At 48.9% G+C, this 18,187-nt stretch overlaps 1 protein-coding gene across 1 annotated transcript; it reads left to right on the top strand.

The window, feature by feature from the left end:
- Positions 1-227: 227 nt before the first annotated feature.
- On the top strand, positions 228-8,786 carry mcat (malonyl CoA:ACP acyltransferase (mitochondrial)). The gene is made up of 4 exons (XM_055650073.1): positions 228-710; positions 3,394-3,481; positions 6,811-7,028; positions 8,152-8,786. The coding sequence occupies exons 1-4, from the start codon at positions 243-245 to the stop codon at positions 8,572-8,574; spliced, it is 1,197 nt and encodes a 398-aa protein (XP_055506048.1). The 5' UTR covers positions 228-242; the 3' UTR covers positions 8,575-8,786.
- The last annotated feature ends 9,401 nt before the right edge of the window (positions 8,787-18,187 follow it).

Below are 18,187 nucleotides of genomic sequence, written 5' to 3'. Positions count from 1 at the left end.
GGGCCACATTAGCGGGGCGGAAGTGGGGGTGCATTGGCGGGGCGGAAGTGGGGGTACATTAGTGGGCCGGATGTGGGGGTACATTAGCGGGGCGGAAGTGGGGGTACATTAGCGGGGCGGAAGGGGGGGTACATTAGTGGGGCGGAAGTGGAGGTACATTAGTGGGCCGGAAGTGGGGGTACATTAGCGGGGCGGAAGTGGGGGTACATTAGCGGGGCGGAAGTGGGGGTACATTAGCGGGGATGAGGCGATGGCGGCCGCGGACGGCAGGGAGACTGTGGGCGGTTTCCCGCTCCTCCTGCTTGTCCCCGGGCGGCGGGAGCGGGAGCGCGGGGCCTATGGGGCCTGTGGGGCCTAGTGCCGGGGCCCAGCCTGTGGGGCCTGTGGGGCCTAGTGCCGGGGCCCAGCCTGTGGGGCCTGTGGGGCCTAGTGCCGGGGCCCAGCCTCTATCTCCACCGTCCCGCCGGCGGCCGGCGCTGCTGCTGTTCCCGGGCCAGGGCAGCCAGCAGGTGGGGATGGCCGGCTCCATGCTCGCGCTGCCCCGGGTCAGGGACATGTTCGCCGCCGCCCGGCAGCTGCTCGGCTACGACCTGCTCGACCTGTGTGAGCGCGGGCCCCCCCAGCGGCTGCTCCACACCCGCCACTGCCAGCCCGCCGTCTTCATCACCTCCCTGGCCGCCGTGGAGGCGCTCAATGCCCGGCACCCCTGGGTGGGTGGGTCGGTGGGTGGGGGTATATGGGGGTGGGGGTTAGAGGAGGGGTGGAGGAGAGGGGTGGGGGTGGAGGTATAGGAGAGGGAGAGGAGGGTGGAGGAGAGGGGTGGGGCGGTGGGAGGTTTATGAGGGGGATATAGGGGGGCACAGAGAGGGAGGTGGGGAGAGTGGTGGGGGGGGGGGACAGGGAGAGGTGTAGGAGAGGGGTATGGGGGATACAGAGAGGGAGGGGGGGTAGAGGGGACAGGGAGACAGAGGGAGGGGGCAAAAAGGGCTAGAGGAGGCAGGGAGAGAGGGTGGAGGGATAAGGGGAGAGGTGTAGGGGCAGGTGGGAGGGGGGGGTAGAGTAGCCGTGGGGGAGAGGGGTAGAGAAAGAGGGGGGTAGAGTAGGCAGAGAATGGGGTAGAGGCAGAGAGAAGGGGATGTAGATGAGAAAGTGGAGGGTGCTGAGAGCAAACGGAGGGGTAGAGGATCCACGGAGAGGGATGGGTAAAAGGGGGTATAGTGGTGCATAGAGAGCAGAAGTCACAAAGAACGGTTCTAAAACGCAAGAGACAAGGAACAGGCAGAGGAGACACACAGAACAGTCGCAGAACTTAGGAAAATGCTGACGATGCAAGAGACTGCAGATGCTGGAATCTTCAGCAAAACCAAGTGCTCTGGAGGCAGTGGGCAGGCAGCGTTTCAGGTCTGGACCCATCCTCAGACTGATCGCCTGAAAACATGGGACATCTCCTTGTCCATTCACTTAGCCTGCCCATTCCCCCTTGAAGCCAGTCTGCCTCCTCCTTGCTCGCCACACTGCCACCCAGCCTTGCACCACAGGCAAACATTACTGTATTGGGTGGTATGAATGTCGACGGTGAACCTACATTTTGGCTGCTTACTCCTCCTATTCTCTGCCCACCGACCTGTTCTCTCTGCACTGGCCACAATGCTGCACATTGCCCAGGCTGTTTGTTGGAAGCAACACAATCAGCGATCATCTTGCCCGTTCAATTTCACAAGCACTCTTTTTTTAAATCAGTGACTATCAAATATTCAGGAATACAAAGTCTAGCTAACCCTACTTTCCCAGCCTGTGTCATTCAAGTCAATTGTAACATACAGGGTCTCCATAATGTTAAGGCCAAAGACACATCATTTATTTATTTGTCTCTGCATTCCACAATTTGAGATTTGTAATAGAAAAAATCACATGTGGTTAAAGTGCACATTGTCAGATTTTATTAAAGGCTATTTTTGTACATTTTAGTTTCACCATGTAGAAATTACAGTAGTGTTTATACATAGTCCCCCCATTTCAGGGCACCATAATGTGTGTTTAATTGCCACCTTATTGCAGGTATAAGAGAGCTCTCAGCACCTAGTCTTTCCATCACCTTTGGAAACTTTTATTGCTGTTTATCAACATGAGGACCAAAGTTGTGCCAATGAAAGTCAAAGAAGCCATTGTGAGACTGAGAAACAAGAATAAAACAGTTAGAGACATCAGCCAAACCTTAGGCTTACCAAAATCAACTGTTTGGAACATTATTAAGAAGAAAGAGAGCACTGGTGAGCTTAACATGTGATTTTTTCTATTACAAATCTCAAATTGTGAGTACAGAGGCAAATAAATAAATGATGGGTCTTTGTCCCAAACATTATAGAGGGCACCATAACTGTTGTAGCCTCTGCTGTTGCAGTGATGTGGTTGAATGTGGGTTGGGGACTTGGTAAAAATCTAAGTCTGTGTTGGTCTCTAGGCCAGCAGCCAAAGGAATAAAAGTTGCCTGTCTATTCCCTCCGCAGATGCTGCCTGACCCGCTGAGTTCCTCCAACACTTTGTGTTTTTAATAATGACATTGAATTGATAAAACAAATTATATTAGGTCATAAGTGATAGGAGTAGAATTAGGCCATTTGCCTCATCAAGTCTACTTCGCCATTCAATCGTGGCTGATCTATCTCTCCTTCCTAACCCCATTCTCCTGCCTTCTCCCCAAAACCTCTGACACTCGTACTAATCAAGAATCTATCTAACTCTGCCTTAAAAATATCCACTGACCTGGCCTCCACAGCCTCCTGTGGCAAATAATTCCACAGATTCACCACCCTCTGACTAAAGAAATTCCTCCTCATCTCCTTCCTAAAAGAACGTCCTGTAATCCGAATTTTTTTTTGACGATTGGAGTTTTTCTTCTATGGGAGAAGTGTTTATTGAAATAGAGCGAGCATTACTATATGGAGACAAGCTTGTGTAACTATCTATCTCTGGGCTGAACCCTCATGGTGTTGAGTGGACAAGGTAGATGCAGGAACATTTTTTCCCAATGTTGGTGCGAGTCCAGAACCAGGGGCCACACAGTCTTAGAATAAAGGGGAGGTCATTTAAGACTGAGGTGAGAAAAAACATTTTCACCCAGAGAGTTGTGAATGTATGGAATTCCCTGCCACAGAGGGCAGTGGAAGCCAAGTCACTAGGTGGATTTAAGAGAGAGTTAAATAGAGCTCTAGGGGCTAATGTAGTCCAGGGATATGGGGAGAAGGCAGGTACGGGTTATTGATAGGGGACGATCAGCCATGATCACAATGAATGGCGGTGCTGGCTCGAAGGGCCGAATGGCCTCCTCCTGCACCTATTTTCTATGTTTCTGTGAGTGTATTAACATCGCTATCTTTCCGTCTGTGTCTTTAGGTAATTGAGCAGTGTGTGGGAGCAGCGGGCTTCAGTGTGGGAGAGTTTGCTGCTCTGGTATTTGCCGGTGCCATGGACTTCACTGAAGGTGAGGCTGAGTAACGCTTGCTGGTCCACACCTGAGTTTCCAGGTGTGGTCTGCTACCTTGGTAAGAAAATTAATGTTGAGAAATGATTGAAGAGAAAATGGCATAGAGTCACAGAGAGGTACAGCGCGGAAACAGGCTGCAGTTGTACAGGGCCCTGGTGAGACCTCACCCTGGACTATTGGGCGAGTGGGCACAGATGCAGTACAATGTGGATACATGTGAGGTTATCCACTTTGGTGGCAAGAACAGGAAGGCAGATTATTATCTGAATGGTGTCAGATTAGGAAAATGGGAGGTGCAACGAGACCTGGGTGCCCTTGTACATTAGTCACTGAAAATAAGCATGCAGGTACAGCAGGCAGTGAAGAAAGCTAATGGCATGTTGGCCTTCATTGCGAGAGGATTTGAGTTTAGGAGCAAGGAGGTCCTCGTGCAGTTGTACAGGGCCCTGGTGAGACAGCACCTGGACTATTGTGTGCAGTTTTGGTCTTCTAATTTGAGGGACTGCAGCGTAGGTTCACTAGGTTAATTCCCGGGATGGTGGCACTGACATATGATGAAAGAATGGGTCAACAGGGCTTGTATTCACTGGAATTTAGAAGGATGAGAGGTGATCTTATAGAAACATATAAAATTATTAAGGGATTGGACACGCTTGATGCAGGAAAAATGTTCCCCATGTTGAGGGAGTCCAGAACCAGGGGTCACAGTTTAAGAATAAGGACATTTATAACTGAGATGAGGAAAAACGTTTTCACCCAGAGAGTTGTGAATCTGTGGAATGATCTGCCTCAGAAGGCAGTGGAGGCCAATTCACTGGATATTTTCAAGAGAGAGTTGGATGGAGCTCTTAGTGCTAACGGAATCAAGTGATATGGGGGGGAAAAGCAGGAACGGGGTACTGATTCTGGATGATTAGCCAGGATCATATTGAATGGCGGTGCTGGCTCGAAGGGCCGAATGGCCTCCTCCCCCCTAATGTTTGTATAATGACGGGTTTGTGGGCGGCATGAAGTTGTGTCAATGGTCCGGTGGTATTTTATTGCCTCGTGTACCCAAGCACAGTAAAATTCATTTTGTCTGTACAGTTCAATGGCAAGTGTGTACAGTTCGGTGGGCGCAGCGGTAGAGTTGCCTGCTAGAGTGACCCAGCTTTGGTTCAGACCACCGGAGCTGTCTACGGAGTTTGTACGCTCCTGTGACCACGTGGGTTTTCTCCGGGTACTCCAGTTTCCGCCCCACACTCCAAAGACGTGCAGGTTTGCAGGTTAATTGGCTTCTGTAAATTGTTCCCAGCGTGTCAGACAGAACTGGTGTACGAGAGATTGCTGGTCGGCACAGACTCGGTGGGCCGAAGGGCCCGTTTGCAGGCTACAACTAACCAGTCCTACCATACATTAGGTTAAATCGCGTAAGAGAATAAGACAGTAGACCACACTGAAGGGGCTGTCCCACTTGGGCGACCTAATCTGCGAGTTCTGGCGAGTTTGCCCACGACTCATACTCGCAGCATGGTCGACACGAGGTATTAGGAGGTCTTCGTAACTCTTCTTCATGCTCAAGAGTGGTCTCCACGTTCTCGAGGCCTCAGCTAGGTCGCAACGTTTTTTTCCAATATGTAAAAAAATGCTCGTAAGTAAAAAAGGTCGCCATGGAAAGAATGTATACTTTTTTCAACCAGTTCATTGGCTATATTTAAGAGGGAGTTAGATGTGGCCCTTGTGGCCAAGGGGATCAGGGGGTATGGAGAGAAGGCAGGTACGGGATACTGAGTTGGATGATCAGCCATGATCATATTGAATGGCGGTGCTGGCTCGAAGGACCGAATGGCCTACTCCTGCACCTAATTTCTATGTTTCTATGTTTTTATCCTTGTAGGTTTAGTCGTAGTAGGTCGGCATGTTAGTCGTAGGTAATCGAGGGTAGTCGTAGATAGTCTTCATCATAGTCGAAGGGAGCTCGAAGGAGGTCTTCAACATGTCATTTTTTTTTTCAAACTCTTCAAATCTCGCCAATTAGGTTGCCCAAGTGGGACAGCCCCTTGAGTCTGGACACAAGAGTGGCCACATTTCAGGAGCCTCTTGTCCAAACCCTTCACGTCCAAACTTCTCCACATAAATGGCGAATCAATTTCTGATGCAGAATATTGGAAATGATTGTGTTATCTCAGTCCACAATGATGCAGCATAGGCATTCTTTAATTTGTTATTTGTTACCAGTTTATAATATAAGGTACACAAAAAAGCTGGAGAAACTCAGCGGGTGCAGCAGCATCTATGGAGCGAAGGAAATAGGCAACGTTTCGGGCCGAAACCCTTCTTCAGACTGATCGGGGGCGGGGGTGGGCGGGGACAAGAAAGGAAAAAGGAGGAGGAGCCCGAAGGCTGGGGGATGGGAGGAGACAGCAGGGGGACTGAGGAAGGGGAGGAGACAGCAGGGACTAACAAAATTGGGAGAATTCGATGTTCATGCCCCCAGGATGCAGACTCCCCAAACGGAATATGAGGTGCTGTTCCTCCAATTTCCGGTGCTGCTATATATATGTTATAATATAACTCTTCTTTGCTCACCTGGCTGGTCCTTGCAAGATTATGGGCACCAATCCATTTTTGCATTTCCGGATGCACTTACTGTTTAGTTTTGAGACCTTACGCCTTCCTCCCCTTACCCAGGTCTGCACCGACCATTGGTCACCCGTTCACACTAGTTCTATGCTTCTCATCCACTTCCTACAAGCTTGGGGCAACCACGTAGTCACAGGGAGAATGTGCAAACTCCACACAGACAGCACTCGAGGTCAGGATGGAACCCATGTCTCTACTCGCTGCGCCACAGTGCCGCCCCCAATGTTAAAGATCGATTAACTCGGTGTATTGGTAAAGGTGCTGGAGATGGGGTTAGACAATAGGTGCAGGAGTAGGCCATTTGGCCCATCGAGCCAGCACCGCCATTCAATGTGATCATGGCTGATCATCCCCAATCAGTACCCCGTTCCTGCCTTCTCCCCATATCCCCTGACTCCACTATTTTTAAGAGCCTTATCTAGCTCTCTCTTGAAAGCATCCAGAGAACCTGCCTCCACCGCCCTCTGAGGCAGAGAATTCCACAGACTCACCACTCTCTGTAAGAAAAAAGTGTTTCCTCATCTCCGTTCTAAATGGCTGGCCCCTTATTCTTAAACTGTGTGCGGCCCCTGGTTCTGGACTCCCCCAAAATTGGGAACATGTTTCCTGCCTCTAGTCCAAGCCCTTAACAATCTTATATGTTATATGTTGGATGAATGTGTGGAGATGGGAAGTGCGCTGATTGTCATTGTTCTCCTGCCCAGCTCTGTACGCGGTGAAGGTGCGCGCAGAGGCCATGCAAGAGGCATCGGACTCCACCCCCAGCGGCATGCTCTCCGTGGTGGGGCGCGCTGAGACCCGCTACAACTACGCCTGCCTGGAAGCCCGCGAACACTGCAAGTCCCTGGGAATTGAAGAGCCTGTGTGTGAGGTCGCCAACTACCTGTTTCCCAATGGACGTGTGATCGCTGGACACCTGCAGGTGAGCACACACACACCTGTCCCACAAGCTGCAGACATGTGTATCCAGTATAACATAAAAAATCATCACACACTACTTGATGACCAACTCTGCACCTTTAACAACATTTGAAGAGTGGGTTTAATTTCAAACAATAAGAAGGTAACGTTATATTTCAGGCTTGTATTTGATCTAAATAAACCACACGTTATATGACAAAAAGATTTTACAACTTCAACTCATTATGTGTTTAGTTGAAGTTGCATTTTACAACCCATTTTTGCTATAGAATAAAGTATGATGCTTCTATTTTGTAAAACTATGAGAGGCATAGATAGGGTAGACCAGTGGTTCCCAACCTTTTTTTGGCCATGCCCCACCTAATCACCTCTAAAATCCTGATGCCCTCCCCCCCTTGCTTTCCCTTGAGAGAAAATGGAGGAAATAGATATTATAAGGGTAACTTAGCAAAAGCTCTTTGAATCACATTTCTAAAGGTTCTCCCATGACCTCGCGCGCTTCGTGTGACGTGCATGAAGAGCGATGGTGCGGTGATTATGTAATAACTACACAATAAAGACCTTTTTTACCCAAAAAAAATTATTTACTCAAAATAACATCTGAAACATAAACTACATATGTTTACCTGATGGAAAATCCAAAAAATAAAAATCGAAAATTTGGACCCAGACCTCCTCAGCCGCACTCAATTGCCCCCCTTAAAAATCAAATTGCCCCCCTGTGGGGCGTACGCCCCACGTTGGGAACCACTGGGGTAGACAGTCGGAACCTTTTTCCCCGGTTGGCAATGTCCAACCCTAGAGGGCGTATCTACAAGGTACCCCAGATTTCAGTGTACCAATTGGTCCATGTGACAATAAATGTCTCTTGAATCTTGAAGGTGAGAGGGGAAAGTTTAATGGAGACGCGTGGGGCAAGTTTTTTACACAGAGGGTGGTGGGTGTGTCAGACAGCACCCATAGTTAGGATGGAAGTGCGGTCTCTGGCACTGTGAAGCAGCAACTCTCCCGCTGTAAGTGTAAGCGTCTGGTGATGGTGTTAATGCCGAGCATGTTCTGGTTGACCCCACTCCCCCCCATTTTAAGTGCGACGAGACCCTGAAAGTATTTTGTTCTTCCCGCAGGCTCTTGAGTTTTTGCAGCAAAACTCCCGGAGGTTTCACTTGGCGCGGGCCAAACTGCTGCCGGTCAGTGGCGCGTTCCACACCCGCCTCATGGCGTCGGCGGCCCCCGCCCTCCAGCGGGCCCTGCAGGACATCAGCGTGGAGAAGCCCCTCATCCCCATCTACTCCAATGTGGACGGCAAGAAGTACATGCACGGCCCACACATCCGGCGGCTGCTGGTCAAACAGCTGGTGTCCCCGGTGAAGTGGGAGCAGACCATGCACGCCATGTACGAGCGCCAGCAAGGCACCGACTTCCCCGACACCTTTGAGGTGGGGCCAGGGAAGCAGCTGGGCACCATGTTGAAGCAGTGCAACATGAAGGCATGGCGACAGTATCGACACCTCGACATGGAGCCGACCGACCAGAGTGAAGAGGAGTGAAGTCTTTCCAACGTCCCCCTTGCACAGGGACTGACCAAAGATGCCTCGCTCTTTACGCCAGATCTATAACGCCAACGGCAACGGAGAGACTGATGAGTTGTGGACATTCTCTCCGTGCTGTTATGGACATCCACACTTGCAGAACCTAACACAGACACAAAAAGCTGGAGTAACTCAGCGGGACAGGCAACATCTCTGGAGAGAAGGAATGGGTGACGGGGATCAGACTGAGTCAGGGACGGGGAGACTGGAGGTATGAGAAGATACAGAACAAAGTAGAGCCTCGGAAAGGTGGAGCCCACAATGGGCCATTGTTGGCTGGGGGCCTGGTGATAACGAAAAGGGTCTCCACCCGAAACGTCACCTATTCCTTCTCTCCAGAGAGGCTGCCTGTCCCGAGTTACTCTCAGCATTTTGCGTCTATCTTCAGTGTAAACCGGCATCTGCAGTTCCTTCTTCCACACTCGGGGAAACTACACTGGTCAGTGAATGATTCTGAAAGTGATATACAGGTTTAGAATTAATTTGCAGTTATGTTGTTATCCTATGTATGAAGTGGATTGGTAGAATGTAACATGCTGTTCATCCAAAGAAAAAACAAAAAGCTCTCTCATTTGGGGAACTTTGCCCTTTATGGACAAGTGGCACAATGTTATATTTTCTAATTTATAAAAGTAGTCATGTTTTGATGCTTCAAATTATTTTCTTTGATCTCGTGCTTCTCCAGGTCAAATGAAAAGCATTTGGTCTTTCCACGAATGGTGCTGGCTGCAGGAAGGTGTGGTCTCATTATAAGATGATAGACTTTAACCCCTGTCCCACGGTACGAGTTCATTCCAAGAGCTCTCCCGAGTTTGCCCTGATTCCAACTCGGAGATTTACGGTAATGGCCGCTCGTCGGTACTCGGGGCTCTCGTGGACATTTTTCATCATGTTGAAAAATCTTCCCGAGCTTACCTGCCGTTAGCGAGTCTTCCCGAGTACCTGCCGTTAGCGCTAAGAGACGTCCCCGAGCTCCGACGTACCCGCTCCGTTCATTCTCCGTGCTTACCACGAGTTTGATTTTTTTTTTTTAATCGGGAGAGCTCTTGGAATGAACTCGTACTGTGGGACAGGGGCTTTTTGATGTCAGAATTGGCCCAGTCTGCGTTTTACTACATTTCAGATTCACAAGAAAAACAAACCCGAATGTTGGGCCAACCCTCTAGAGATACACGAGATAGACACAAAAGATGAGCCGGAAGCCAGAGGATTGGGCAAACTTTGAAAGAACAACAGGGTATTACGGGGAGAAAAGATGAAGTACGAAGGTAAGCTGGCTAAGAATATAAAGGAGGATAGTAAAAGCTTCTTCAATAGACAATAGGTGCAGGAGTGGGCCATTCGGCCCTTTGTGCCGGCACCACCATTCAATAAAATTATTATGGGATTGTGATAAGGCTGAATTGTGTTAAAAATATAAGAAAATATTAAATGGATTCCTGGGCCAGCTTACAAATTATATTTAGTCTCAAAGCAGGTGTTTTTCCAGTAGATTGATACAGAAAGCCAAGTCTAGGCTTGCCTCAGGTTGCTGTGTATTAAGATAATGACTGACTAAGATTTGTCTACCATTTGATGAGAGAGGAAGGCCTGATTAATCCCAGTAAGGGGTATTGAGATAATGTTCGATGCCTTTAATATGTAAAATGCCTTGTACCATAATGTCCGATGCCTTTGAGGTATGCAGTGACTGATGACTTTGATATGCAAGTATCATGTACCAAATGTCTTTATGACAAGATGCCTTTGATCTGACGAGACAACAGACTCATCCTGTGGTAACCTTTATTCTCCGTACCTCTGACCATGACTAATATTTGTGGAACATGCAAAAAAGCCCTGTATAATACCATGTAATTCTGTTGTTCAGAGACGTGGACTGAGGACAGCCAAGGTGTTTTGCGATCGTTTCGCCGAACACCTCCGCTCGGTCCGCAATCACCAACCTGACCTCCCGGTGGCTCAACACTTCAACTCCCCCTCCCACTCCGTATCCAACCTCTCTGTCCTGGGTCTCCTCCATGGCCAGAGCGAGCAACACCGGAAATTGGAAGAACAGCACCTCATATTCCGCTTGGGGAGTCTGCATCCTGGGGGCATGAACATGAAATCTCCCAATTTTGTTAGTCCTTGCTGTCTCCTCCCCTTCCTCAGCCCTCGGGCTCCTCCTCCTCCTTTTTCCTTTCTTCAGTCTGAAGAAGTGTTTCGGCCCGAAACGTCGCCTATTTCCTTTGCTCCATAGATGCTGCTGCACCCGCTGAGATTCTCCAGCATTTTTGTATACCCTCGATTTACCAGCATCTGCAGTTCCTTCTTAAACACAACAACCAAGTGAAAGGGCCGAATGGCCTACTCCTGCACCTAATTTCTATGTTTCTATGTTTCTAAAGTGTTGCTCACTTGACTGAGGTTTTCCTTGCCATTTCCATCGGCCGATAATAAGTAAAGTTGTGAACTGGTCTACCAACAGTATTGTGAGTTGTCGGTTTATTAAGGAGCGAACCTGTGTGTTTGAACGAAAGGAACATTTTCAATTGGACAGGCTAGATGTAGGAAACATGTTCCTGATGTTGGGGGAGTCCAGAACCAGAGGCCACGTTTGAAGAATAAAGGGGAGGCCATTTCGAAATGAGATGAGGAAAATCCTTTTTCGCCCAGAGAGTTGTGAATTTGTGGAATTCTCCACCTCAAATAAGGCAGTGGAGGCCGATTCACTGGATGTTTTCAAGAGAGAGTTAGATAGAGCTCTTAGGGCTGGCAGAATCAAGGGGTATGGGGAGAAGGCAGGAACGGGCTTCTGACTGTGGATGATCAGCCAAGATCACATTGAATGGCGGTGCCGGTACCAGTGACACGAAGGGCCGAATGGCCTACTCCTGCTCCTATTTTCTATGTTTCTATGTAACTCAGCGGGTCTGGCAGCATCTCTGGAAGGGATCCTTCTCCAGACTGAAAATGAAGAGTCTGAAGAAAGCTCTCGATGTTATTGAGATCAATGATTGAAGATCAAGAGGGTCACAGTTTAAGGATAAGAGGGAAATCTTTTAGGACCGAGATGAGAAAAACATTTTTTACACAGAGAGTGGTGAATCTGTGGAATTCTCTGCCACAGAAGGTAGTTGAGGCCAATTCATTGGCTATATTTAAGAGTGAGTTAGATGTGGCCCTTGTGGCTAAAGGGATCAGGGGGTATGGAGAGAAGGCAGGTACAGGATACTGAGTTGTATGATCAGCCATGATCACATTGAATGGCGGTGCAGGCTCGAAGGGCCGAATGCAGCTGAGGTTCGCCTGCAGTCCATTTGTCTTTTCTTTTTTTGTTTTCTTTTGTCCCGTTTTTACAGTTTATTTTGGTTTATTTAGTTGTGTATGTGTGTGTGTGGGGGGGGGTGGTTAACATGGTTTTTGACTCTTCCTTTGTGGGGGCGATGCGATCTTTCTTGCCGTATCCCCCGTCTCCGTGTCCGTCTGCGCTGAGGCCTATCGCGGAGCTGGCGGCCTCCAACTGCGACCGACCTCGAGGCCAGGACTTACCAACGCGAGGTTGGCCGACTTCGGGGCTGTGGTTGCGGGGCGACCCAACTTCCGACCCGACTTTGCAGGCTCGGCCGCGGGCCAGTGGACGACATCGTCGGGAGCTCACGGGTTGGTGACCTGTTTTTCCGGAGCTCCCGCAACTACAGCTGCGTCCGTTGGACTGGAGGGCGGCAGCTTCGACCGCCCCGGGCCGCGGAGCTTGAACCGGCACGTTTGCCGAGCGCGGATTCAGCTGCAGTACTTGCACACCATCACCCGGCGGGGTCACAACTTAGATTGCCTCGGCGCAGAGGGAGAGCAAGGAGGGAAGAGACAATGACTTTGGGACTTTAAACTGTGTTGAGTGTTTTGTTATTTATTCTATGTTATGACTGCAGACTAAACCATTTTGTTGCACTGAACAGTGCAATGACAATAAAATTGAATCCAATCCAATTTTCTATGTTTCTGGAACAGAACAGCACAACACAGGAACTGGCCCTACAGTCCACAATGCCTGTGCAAAACACGATGCCAAGTTGAAGATAACTCATCATCTCTGCCAAGTTAAACACGTGATGCCCACCATACCCTGCATTCCCTGCATGTCCACGTGCCAATCTGAAAGCCTCTTAAACGCCACTATCGTATCTGCCTCCTCCACCACCACCCCTGGCAGCGCGTTCCAGGCACCCTCCACCCTCTGTGGGGAAAAAAACTTGCCCCGCACATCAACTGAAAGCCTCATCGAGCCGACTAATATTCTTCAGGAGATGAAATCTGTCATCTGATGCACAGATTCACATGCCCAGAATAGGCAAATCGAGGGCCAGAGGACATAGGTTTAAGTTGAAGGGGAAAATATTTAATTGGAATCTGAGGGGTAACTTTCACACAAAGGGTGGTGGGTGAATGGAACAAGCTGCAAGAGGAGGTAGTTGAGGCTCAATGTTTAAGAAACAGTTAGACAGGTACATGGATAGGACAGGTGTGGAGGGATATGGACCAAACGCAGGTAGGTGGGACTAGTGTAGATGGGACATGTTGGGCGGTGTGGGCAAGTTGGGCCGAAGGGCCTGTTTCCACACTGTATCACTCTATGACTAGTGTAGCTGGGACATGTTGGCTAGGGTGGGCAAGATGGGCCTAAGGGCCTGTTTCCACACTATCTGATTTGGACCACGTGTGACTCCCGCCCCACACTGACATGGTTGCCTCTATCATAACGTCCGCTCTTGTTTCAGTTACACCCCCTCCTCCTCCTCGCTCAATAAAGAACAATTAATTTTCCAGTAGACAAAAAAATGCTGGAGAAACTCAGCGGGTGAGGCAGCATCCATGGATGCTGCCACACCCGCTGAGTTTCTCCAGCATTTCTTTTGTCTACTTTCGATTTTTCCAGCACCTGCAGTTCCTTCTGAAACATTCATTTGGTAGTGTTCCCTTTCAGATATTTGCGGGGCGAGTGTGCAAATGCAAGCCTCCCGTGGATCATCTGATCTTTCTGTTCGTAAGTGAAAGAAAGGTATGAATTGATGTTAAATCAGCTGTGCCTCTCGAATGGGGCCAGAGGATTGGGCAAACTTTGAAAGAACAACAGGGTATTACGGGGAGAAAAGATGAAGTACGAAGGTAAGCTGGCCAAGAATATAAAGGAGGATAGTAAAAGCTTCTTCAATAGACAATAGGTGCAGGAGTGGGCCATTCGGCCCTTTGAGCCGGCACCACCATTCAATAAAATTATTACGGGATTGTGATAAGGCTGAATTGTGTTAAAAATATAAGAAAATATTAAATGGATTCCTGGGCCAGTTTACAAATTATATTTAGTCTCAAAGCAGGTGTTTCTCCAGTAGATTGATACAGAAAGCCAAGACTAGGCATGCCTCAGGTTGCTGTGTATTAAGATAATGACTGACTAAGATTTGTCTACCATTTGATGAGAGAGGAAGGCCAGATTAATCCCAGTAAGGGGTATTGAGATAATGTCCGATGCCTTTAATATGTAAAATGCCTTGTACCATAATGTCCGATGCCTTTGAGGTATGCAGTGACTGATGACTTTGATATGCAAGTATCGTGTACCAAATGTCTTTATGACAAGATGCCTTTGATCTGACGAGACAACAGACTCGTCCTGTAGCAACCTTTATTCTCCGTACCTCTGACCATGACTAATATTTGTGGAATGTGCAAAAAAGCCCTGTATAATACCATGTAATTCTGTTGTTCAGAGACGTGGACTGAGGACAGCCAAGGTGTTGGGCGATCGTTTCGCCGAACACCTCCGCTCGGTCCGCAATCACTAACCTGACCTCCCGGTGGCTCAACACTTCAACTCCCCCTCCCACTCCGTATCCGACCTCTCTGTCCTGGATCTCCTCCATGGCCAGAGCGAGCAACACCGGAAATTGGAGGAACAGCACCTCATATTCCGCTTGGGGAGTCTGCATCCTGGGGGCATGAACATTGAATTCTCCCAATTTTGTTAGCCCTTGCTGTCTCCTCCCCTTCCTCAGCCCTCGGGCTCCTCCTCCTCCTTTTCCCTTTCTTCTCCCCGCCCACCCCCCATCAGTCTGAAGAAGGGTTTTGGCCCGAAACGTTGCCTATTTCCTTCGCTCCATAGATGCTGCTGCACCCGCTGAGATTCTCCAGCATTTTTGTCTACCCTCGATTTTCCAGCATCTGCAGTTCCTTCTTAAACACAACAACCAAGTGAAAGTGTTGCTCACTTGACTGAGGTTTTCCTTGCCACTTCCATCGGCTGATAATAAGTAAAGTTGTGAACTGGTCTACCAACAGTATTGTGAGTTGTCGGTTTATTAAGGAGCGAACCTGTGTGTTTGAACGAAAGGAACATTTTCAATTGGACAGGCTAGGACAGATGTAGGAAACATGTTCCTGATGTTGGGGGAGTCCAGAACCAGAGGCCACGTTTGAAGAATAAAGGGGAGACCATTTCGAAATGAGATGAGGAAAATCCTTTTTCGCCCAGAGAGTTGTGAATTTGTGGAATTCTCCACCTCAGAAGGCAGTGGAGGCCGATTCACTGGATGTTTTCAAGAGAGAGTTAGATAGAGCTCTTAGGGCTGGCAGAATCAAGGGGTATGGGGAGAAGGCAGGAACGGGCTTCTGACTGTGGATGATCAGCCAAGATCACATTGAATGGCGGTGCCGGTACCAGTGACACGAAGGGCCGAATGGCCTATTCCTGCTCCTATTTTCTATGTTTCTATGTAACTCAGCGGGTCTGGCAGCATCTCTGGAAGGGATCCTTCTCTAGACTGAAAATGAAGAGTCTGAAGAAAGCTCTCGATATTATTGAGATCAATGATTGAAGATCAAGAGGGTCACAGTTTAAGGATAAGGGGGAAATCTTTTAGGACCGAGATGAGAAAAACATTTTTCGCACAGAGAGTGGTGAATCTGTGGAATTCTCTGCCACAGAAGGTAGTTGAGGACAGTTCATTGGCTATATTTAAGAGGGAGTTAGATGTGACCCTTGTGGCTAAAGATATCAGGGGGTATGGAGAGAAGGCAGGTACGGGATACTGAGTTGGATGATCAGCAATGATCATATTGAATGGCGGTGCAGGTTCGAAGGGCCGAATGCAGCTGAGGTTCGCCTGCAGTCCATTTGTCTTTTCTTTTTTTGTTTTCTTTTGTCCCGTTTTTACAGTTTATTTCGGTTTATTTAGTTGTGTATGTGTGTGTGTGGGGGGGGGTGGTTAACATGGTTTTTGACTCTTCCTTTGTGGGGGGATGCGATCTTTCTTGCCGTGTCCCCCCGTCTCCGTGTCCGTCTGCGCTGAGGCCTATTGCGGAGCTGGCGGCCTCCAACTGCGACCGACCTCGAGGCTCCGGAGGCAGAGCCGGGACTTACCAGCGCGAGGTTGGCCGACTTCGGGGCTGTGGTTGCGGGGAGACCCAACTTCCGTCCCGACTTTGGAGGCTCGGCCGCGGGCCAGTGGACGACATCGTCGGGAGCTCACGGGTTGGTGACCTGTTTTTCCGGAGCTCCCGCAACTACAGCTGCGTCCGCTGGACTGGAGGGCGGCAGCTTCGACCGCCCCGGGCCGCGGAGCTTGAACCGGCACGTTTGCCGAGCGCGGATTCAGCTGCGGTACTTGCACACCATCACCCGGCGGGGTCACAACTTAGATTGCCTCGGCGCAGAGGGAGAGCAAGGAGGGAAGAGACAATGACTTTGGGACTTTAAACTGTGTTGAGTGTTTTGTTATTTATTCTATGTTATGACTGCAGACTAAACCATTTTGTTGCACTGAACAGTGCAATGACAATAAAATTGAATCCAATCCAATTTTCTATGTTTCTGGAACAGAACAGCACAACACAGGAACTGGCCCTACAGTCCACAATGCCTGTGCATAACACGATGCCAAGTTAAACTCATCATCTCTGCCCACACGTGATCCATACCCTGCATTCCCTGCATGTCCACGTGCCAATCTGAAAGCCTCTTAAACGCCACTATCGTATCTGCCTCCTCCACCACCACCCCTGGCAGCGCGTTCCAGGCACCCTCCACCCTCTGTGGGGAAAAAAACTTGCCCCGCACATCAACTGAAAGCCTCATCGAGCCGACTAATATTCTTCAGGAGATGAAATCTGTCATCTGATGCACAGATTCACATGCCCAGAATAGGCAAATCGAGGGCCAGAGGACATAGGTTTAAGTTGAAGGGGAAAATATTTAATTGGAATCTGAGGGGTAACTTTCACACAAAGGGTGGTGGGTGTATGGAACAAGCTGCAAGAGGAGGTAGTTGAGGCTCAATGTTTAAGAAACAGTTAGACAGGTACATGGATAGGACAGGTGTGGAGGGATATGGACCAAACGCAGGTAGGTGGGACTAGTGTAGATGGGACATGTTGGGCGGCGGTGTGGGCAAGTTGGGCCGAAGGGCCTGTTTCCACGCTGTATCACTCTAGGACTAGTGTAGCTGGGACATGTTGGCTAGGGTGGGCAAGATGGGCCTAAGGGCCTGTTTCCACACTATCTGATTTGGACCACGTGTGACTCCCGCCCCACACTGACTATCATGACGTCCGCTCTTGTTTCAGTTATACCCCCCCCCCCCCTCCTCCTCCTCGCTCAATAAAGAACAATTAATTTTCCAGTAGACAAAAAAATGCTGGAGAAACTCAGCGGGTGAGGCAGCATCCATGGATGCTGCCACACCCGCTGAGTTTCTCCAGCATTTCTTTTGTCTACTTTCGATTTTTCCAGCATCTGCAGTTCCTTCTGAAACATTCATTTGGTAGTGTTCCCTTTCAGATATTTGCGGGGCGAGTGTGCAAATGCAAGCCTCCCGTGGATCATCTGATCTTTCTGTTCGTAAGTGAAAGAAAGGTATGAATTGATGTTAAATCAGCTGTGCCTCTCGAATGGGGCATGTCGTGGCTAATCAATATATTAACAGGCTAATCTTCCCAGCACGGAAGCCCACATTACACATTGTATGGAGTCACAAAGCAGAAGGCTGCCGTTCACAATTTCATTGGTTGACATTACCCATTGTGGATAAAATTCAGTCTCTCATTTGCCGACAATTAAAACGCTCCAGAATAATAATAATAATAATAATAATATATTTGATTGTCATTGCACATAAGTGCAACGAGATTTGGAACGCAGCTTCCACCCGATGTCATAACTTAAATAACTAATAAAATTTAGATTTAGATACCCCGAGAATGTGGTTTGTAAAAATAACATTACAACAGTAAAATAGTCAAGACAGTTCAAACAGACTAAAGTGTCTGTGGTATGTGACCATCCGAGGGAGACAGTCCATGGGGGTGGGGGGCACTCAGCAGGGCCGGTTCAGAGCCGCTATAGCTCTGCGAATGAAGCTGTTCCTGAGTCTGGAGATTCGGGCGTAGAAGGCCTTGTAACGTCTGCCGGAGGGAAGTAGTTCGAACAGTCCATTACAAGGGTGTGAGGAGTCTTTATGGATGCTGACGGCCTTCCTGAGGCTCCGTGTGTGGTGTAATCTACTTTGCGGAGGACTTGATATTGCTTGATGAGATT

Source organism: Leucoraja erinacea, chromosome 19 (genome assembly GCF_028641065.1).
Source record: "Leucoraja erinacea ecotype New England chromosome 19, Leri_hhj_1, whole genome shotgun sequence".
NCBI classification, from domain to species: domain Eukaryota; kingdom Metazoa; phylum Chordata; class Chondrichthyes; order Rajiformes; family Rajidae; genus Leucoraja; species Leucoraja erinaceus.
The sequence above is the reverse complement of the archived record's forward strand: the minus strand, read 5'-3'. Positions and strand labels throughout refer to the sequence as shown.